Source organism: Anneissia japonica, unplaced genomic scaffold, assembly GCF_011630105.1.
Source record: "Anneissia japonica isolate Jap-2015-1 unplaced genomic scaffold, ASM1163010v1 scaffold640_len1575945_cov177, whole genome shotgun sequence".
Lineage (NCBI taxonomy): Eukaryota > Metazoa > Echinodermata > Crinoidea > Comatulida > Comatulidae > Anneissia > Anneissia japonica.
Genome location: NW_022684376.1, coordinates 820,365 through 826,951, shown reverse-complemented (window position 1 = coordinate 826,951; position 6,587 = coordinate 820,365). Strand labels below are relative to the sequence as shown.

The 6,587-nt window shown below is 33.1% G+C and overlaps 1 protein-coding gene across 1 annotated transcript in view; it reads left to right on the top strand.

The window, feature by feature from the left end:
• Positions 1–6,587, top strand: part of LOC117105629 — a 12,704-nt gene that overhangs the window by 482 nt on the left and 5,635 nt on the right. Inside the window, exons 2-7 of the mRNA XM_033246809.1 lie at positions 2,018–2,189; positions 2,689–2,890; positions 3,569–3,703; positions 4,434–4,574; positions 5,267–5,431; positions 6,418–6,486. Of these exons, the coding sequence (XP_033102700.1) occupies positions 2,130–2,189; positions 2,689–2,890; positions 3,569–3,703; positions 4,434–4,574; positions 5,267–5,431; positions 6,418–6,486 (772 nt within the window). The 5' untranslated portion in view covers positions 2,018–2,129. The remainder of the gene's footprint in view (positions 1–2,017; positions 2,190–2,688; positions 2,891–3,568; positions 3,704–4,433; positions 4,575–5,266; positions 5,432–6,417; positions 6,487–6,587) is intronic.

Genomic DNA, 6,587 nt, shown 5'->3' with positions numbered 1-6,587 from the left:
ATATATATAATATATGGTCATTAATGTATCACTGTATAAAATATATAAGTAGATAAAATATATAATATAGGCTTCTTTATATAAATATTTATAATATTATTATTAGGGTTATGTATCGTATTTATATTATACATATAATATTATAAATGTGTCATTATACAATTATTATTGTTTCACAGTTTAACTAGTCAGTTCATTTGTTATTTATTATAATATTATAATTGTGTTATTATACAATTATTATTGTTTCACAGTTACTATTCGGTTCATTTATTATAGTTTATTATGTTATTTACACACGGTAACTCCAAACAACAGTTAAAAATGTATTCATTTGGGGGGCCCCGCACAAAACAATTATACTATATGTATATACTGTACATAATAATACTAATAAGACACACCAAAATAATACACATACAATTTTAAACTTAATATGTACACATGTATCTTACATTAAAAAATAAGGTTCAAGTCGTTCCCCCCCCCACCCCACCTAAAAAAGGAACTTCTACTCAAATTTTGAGTCTAAGAGTGCCATTTCCGGCCATCTAGAGGTGCCATAATCTTAAATTTTCTAGCGTCAGCCCCAATCAGGGTGGGGATGAGGTGGTATAGACCCTCCATAGGCCCCGTCCCTCTCTGGGCCCCTTTATCTCAAATGCCTGCATCAGCCACTGATATTGTCATAATGTAATAATAAGTAATAATTATGTTATATAAAAAATAGTGTATTTTTGGACAAGCGTATTTTGTTCCAGTTAAAGCAGTTTAATTAAATGATTTATTTTATTTCTTAATGGTTTTCATGTTAAACAACAGACGGTATAATCAGTTATTTTTATTTCAAACCAAGCACAGCATTGATGATTAATGTTAACGTTGTTAAAAATTAAATGCCTAAAACTTTTGACCTGTATCATAGCAGCAGATTATAATCGGTAACCAAAATGGGGGCGCTTTTTTTCAGACAAAAACAGGTATTATGCTAAACCACAAGTTGTGAGCCTGAGGTCTGATTCAGTTTGTCTGTAATCCGGTTCGTAATTCACATAGCTGTGAAACCAATCCTCATTCAATTATTCATATAATTTTCAAGTTTCGTTTCTTTCAAGTACCGTTGAATTGAAGGTTCTTATCTCACAATACATTTTCTAGATGGATGGTTTCCTTTTGAAACTTTCAGGTTGAGGACAATCTAGAAAGAATTATTGTTGAGATTTATTGAAGCAAAACGCACCTTGTATCAAGTTAATCAAAACTAACACATTCGAATGGTTTACTCTATTGTCACCTGCTCATATTTCCCTATATAAACGAACTTCATCGTTATAAATGACCTAATATACCAGTGATAAAACTGAATAAGAGGTCTAGGAAATCTTACTCTGTCTGTTTGAACAACAGAACATAGGGCTTTTCCCCATTGCTTTAATGAGAAATGAAGTTGAAATTGCAACAAAATGAAAAGTCGTTAAAAGGTATGGAGTGAAAAAAGTGGGATAAAATAAAGTGGAAAATAGAATGAAAACCAAGTTCACTGCGACGTTATTTGTGTGACTTAAACTATGGCGCCGCTGCAACGGTAATAGCGAGGAACATCGTGACTTATAACCATTGCTTGCCACATGAGCCGACCTTGTATACGAAAGTGCATTTTCAGTTCATAGCGATTGAATGACTGAAAAGAAAAAATATTTTTATCCATCTATAACTAAGACGTAAGCAATTTAAATCACCCTCAAATTTACACCCTAACCTGGATCGTCCCCTACACATAATAATATCTTACTTGTAACTTGGGTTAGGCCTAAACTTTCCCGAAAGTTTAATTCGAATCAGTTCAATCAGTTCAAAATACTCACATAAAATACTTATAGTCATTACCACTATATCTTACTTTACTACATACAAAAAAGTACTTAACCGAAGTACGGTAATAATGAGGCTAGTAAGTAAATATGTGTCTATATAGTGATTAATATTGATGATAAAAAATAATATGTTGTTCTTGCAGTTTGTAATTGACGGTACAAATCCTGTAGCCACAGATCTCTGATACTAGCCAATCATTAAATATCATGCTTGCAATAGGAAACATTAGCATAATGTGATCGGACCATAAGAAGATGATATTTTTTCAAGTTGCAATATTAGTATTGATAATTTTACAAACTACAGATTCTCAGGTGAGTAAAGATAGTGTATACGTAGACTTATATACAGTATGTATATATATATATATATATATATATAATGATTTATATACTTTATACACACTATATCCATTTACTTTGATTTTATGGTCAGTACGGCTAACACTGCAAGAAGAGAGCAGGAGCTCCTCAAATATTCATATTTGAGGATGTAATGCCTGCAATGTAATAATTGTCAATACATCTTGCTCCTATTTAAGCACTGTTATTATTAGTATCCATATATACAAATACATATGGTAGGCCTGGCGGTACATTTTTAATTCAACATCGTTACACATAAAATACAAATGACAAGTCCTAAAATATAAGTACAGTATAACTCTATTACATGTAATAAATATTCCGATAATTATCTGAAAACAGGTATTATAATTATCATTTTGCTATTAGGCCCTATTTTTTAGAACTATACGAATAAATATACCCGCATAGTTATTTTAACATTAAATAATTGCAAAACATTTCCTAGACTTGCTCTACTAGGACATCAAATTTGTCTGGTACTGGGGACGATGACTACATTCAAGTAAAATGTGTAGCTGACGAAGTCATGACGTCATGTATGTCATTCGGTGAAGAAGACTATGACGCTGGCAAACGAGATGGAGAGAAGATTCTACTAGATAGTGGAAGTGTTGTATGTCGAGCTTTCAATGGGAATGGCGGAAAAGGTAATGTTTTGTCTGGCTACCTAAATAAGAAAATGTTGAATAAGCTGGTTTGGTGTTCAGGTTTCGAATCACCTATGATTCACATAGGTGGATCTAGGAATTGTGAAAGGTCGCAGGAAAATAATCTGAAACCGAGTAAAATGGCTAAAATTCCAGTAAAAAGGACCCCTAACATAACATACGTCCTCAACTGAATGTTTTACTTTTTTCTTATCCCCCTCAAAAGAGTATCACGGATTTTCTACTTTTCAACAACTGTTCTTGATTTGATGATAAAAACTCACCTAAGCTATTAATGTTCAAGATAGTATAATACATACTCCAATTATCGAAATGCACGCCATCGTGTCGCGATTCAATATTTCGACATTATGTCATCATCAGGTATTCCTGATTTTATTTCGATAGTTGGAGTGTTTTATACTATCTTATCTGAGATTAATCAGTGGACCTTGCGGTCTATAAATGTAGGCCCTAATGTAACTTTCATACAATTCTTTTGACAGCGCTAAGAACACACCTGAAGCGAATTGTAAAGATTATGAGGATTTTTAAATGAAGATTTATATAATATATCGGGTAGAGCGTCTGATCACACCACACGCTGGGAAACTTTCACGGGCGCACTGACATAATGCCGGGCATAATGCTTAACGGGTGGTTTTGTTTTTATTCCAGGTGTAAGAGCCTACGCCCGGTGTTGTACGTGGCTCAATATGGAATGTTCATATCCATCCACACTGTCAAGTATAAACGACTTGGAGACATACTTCGTAAACAGTGTCACGTGTCCAGATGACAATATTGTAGTCGGTAAATACTATTAAATGTTATATTTATACTATTCTTAAGATGTGAATAATACAATGAATGCCCTAATATTAAACCTATTAGTGGTGGTGGTTGTGGTGGTAGTATAGGCTATTATTTGTGCTGATGGTCAAATCATGTTGATGATACCACTTCAGAATATGAATATTATTTTCAACATTTTCTGCTATTGATTGTAAGCTGAGAGATTAGGCTTTCGGCGCTGTCGGACACAGGTTCTGGAATATACATTCCGACATTTATTTTGCACTTGACAGTTTTAAGTCACTTCTCAAGACGTACCTTTTTATAAACACCACGAGTAACGACTGTTACGATTGGCACCATATAAATGAATTGATTGATTGATTAATTGATTGGTTGATTGATTGATTGATTGATTGATTGATCGATTGATTGATTGATTGATTGATCGATCGATCGATCGATCGATCGATCGATTGGTTGGTTGATTGATTGATTGATTGATTGATCAATTGATTGATAGTTTTAATGGTTGGTTGGTTGATCGATTGATTGATTGATTGATTAAATGATTGATTGATTGATTGATTGATTGATTGATCAGTAAGTAAAGTTTGACTGATTGATTAGTAAAGATTGATTGATTGATTGATTGATTGATCAGTAAGTAAAGTTTGATTGATTGATTAGTAAAGATTGATTGATTGATCAGTAAGTAAGGTTGATCAGTTTTTGTCTTTTTTTTTAGGTTGCATGGCATATTCAAGATTCTCGTGTATCAGAGGCGCCAGTCCAGGAATATCGGCCATAACCGCCTCATCTATAAATAGTAAAGCAGATCAAGAATTAAATAGCAACGTATGCAGGGCATACAGTTGTCGATCTGTCAGTAAGTGTCGTCACCATCTTAATTCATAGACATGATAAATAAAGAAAATGAATTTAGGCCTAATCTAATGTATGTATTAGATACAGGTCTTCCTCCAAATAAAGATCACGTTTGGTACCCGCCGATATTTCCATGATCTTTAGCAGCTTTGTTATTTTAGAACAGTAAAGATAAAAGACATTTTATATTTGGAGCCACATTTCATTTATTTCGCCGTATGCAATATATAGAAAGCAGTCGGAAAACATTTACAATACAAAAAATATTGGTATCTGATTTTCCACAGAGGCCGGCGGGATAAACAAAAAATACGATAAATTACCGTCAATGTGGCTCTCCGTGCGATGTGGGGAATAAGAAAACAATAAAACACAAAATAAAAGCAGAATAAATTTAAATTACAATATAGAAGGAAATACATTTGAGTTACCGTCATAATTGGAGGTGGTCTTTAATTGGAGGGGTCTTCAATTAGAGGGAGACCTACTTAAACGTGGTGGTGGAGGGAGGGAGACAGTCGAGCTATTGCTTGCGTTTCAATCCCAAAGTCTAGGTTTCAAATCATGAAAAGTTTTCTTAAAGCTAAACATCAGCTTCGTCTTTTATGTCTCATAAAGAGATTTATTGACCAAGATTTTCAAAATTTGTACAGAATTAAAGGTATATTTACTATATGAAGCATTCTACTTCAGGTCCATCGGCAGCGTGTTGCCGAGCACCTGGTCTGGAATGTCATGTCAGAACTTCTTCCATGAGTACATTGGCTGCTGTCAATTGCAACCCTGGCTGGTTTATGACTGGCTGTAATGTACACACTAGCAACGAATCTTCCAATGAACCAAGTGGTACTAGAATAGGTAAGTTTTATATGATTCTATCACATAAAATACGTAACGTCCGGATTAACATAAATACACTACGCCAGCAAGCAAAGTCTGCCTTACGACGTTTGCGCCATTTTAGTCTTCGTCTGCATTTCGATATGCTATATCTGTTTACTTCCTTTTATGAGATCAATCTTCAACTTAGAGGAAAGACTAGTTTAAGTTATACTATACAAAATATTGCACGTAAGTTGTGTCTTTTTGGACTGAAATCGTGCTGTCATTGACAGACATCCGTTTATTGTACATTTGACATGCTACATTGAAAAATGTTTAAAAGTACTTGCTTTGAATAAAATCGGATTTGTTGTAAATTCTGCATTTTTTTTTAATCTGAGAAACTTTCACAATGACCAATACCAAAATCTCTGATCAACAATGATTTTTTTTCCTTTAAATATAGTGGGACTCTCGTGTAAAATCTTATCGCAGTTGTTAGATTAGTGTATTTTATGGAATTGATTACATGGCTCCGTAAGAGAATTGCTGATATATCTAACAATGTCAATAATTACAAGACCGTACAATGTTCAGTTCACCTAATAATTGAAATTAATGCATTGAACATTTCAAAATGTATAGTTTGTTATAGGCCAAATAATTAGCTTCCGATGATTAAGCAGAAGTAAACAATAATACAGTTCACATATATAATTATGTATTTGCATATTAAACCCTCAATAAATGGGCTGGTAATCAAGTTATGTAGTAAAAGTTCTGCAAATCAGTGAAGGCATATTTGGTTGTCATTGGTAGTTAAATAATTTAACCATTCCCAATTCGCTATCAAATGTTTAAAATTACTTTTTTTCGTATTTTATGTCAAAATGTATACCTTTATGGTGATGAAATATTTCCAACATTCGATTCCTGTACGCAACTGATTTTCTGCATGCTCACTTTTGTATGCAATTTGTTTATGTATTGATCTAATGTCTACCGTTCGTTGTTTTAAACAGTAAATAATGTATGTAATGCGTATGGTACAGGCGATGAAGTGTGGGCTGTGGCCGTTTGCTGCAGGACAGGTTGGTAAAATTCATAATTCAATAAATTTATTTTTATAATTAAACTACCAATTTAGTATCCTGATATATATATATATATATATATATATATACTGTCTCTT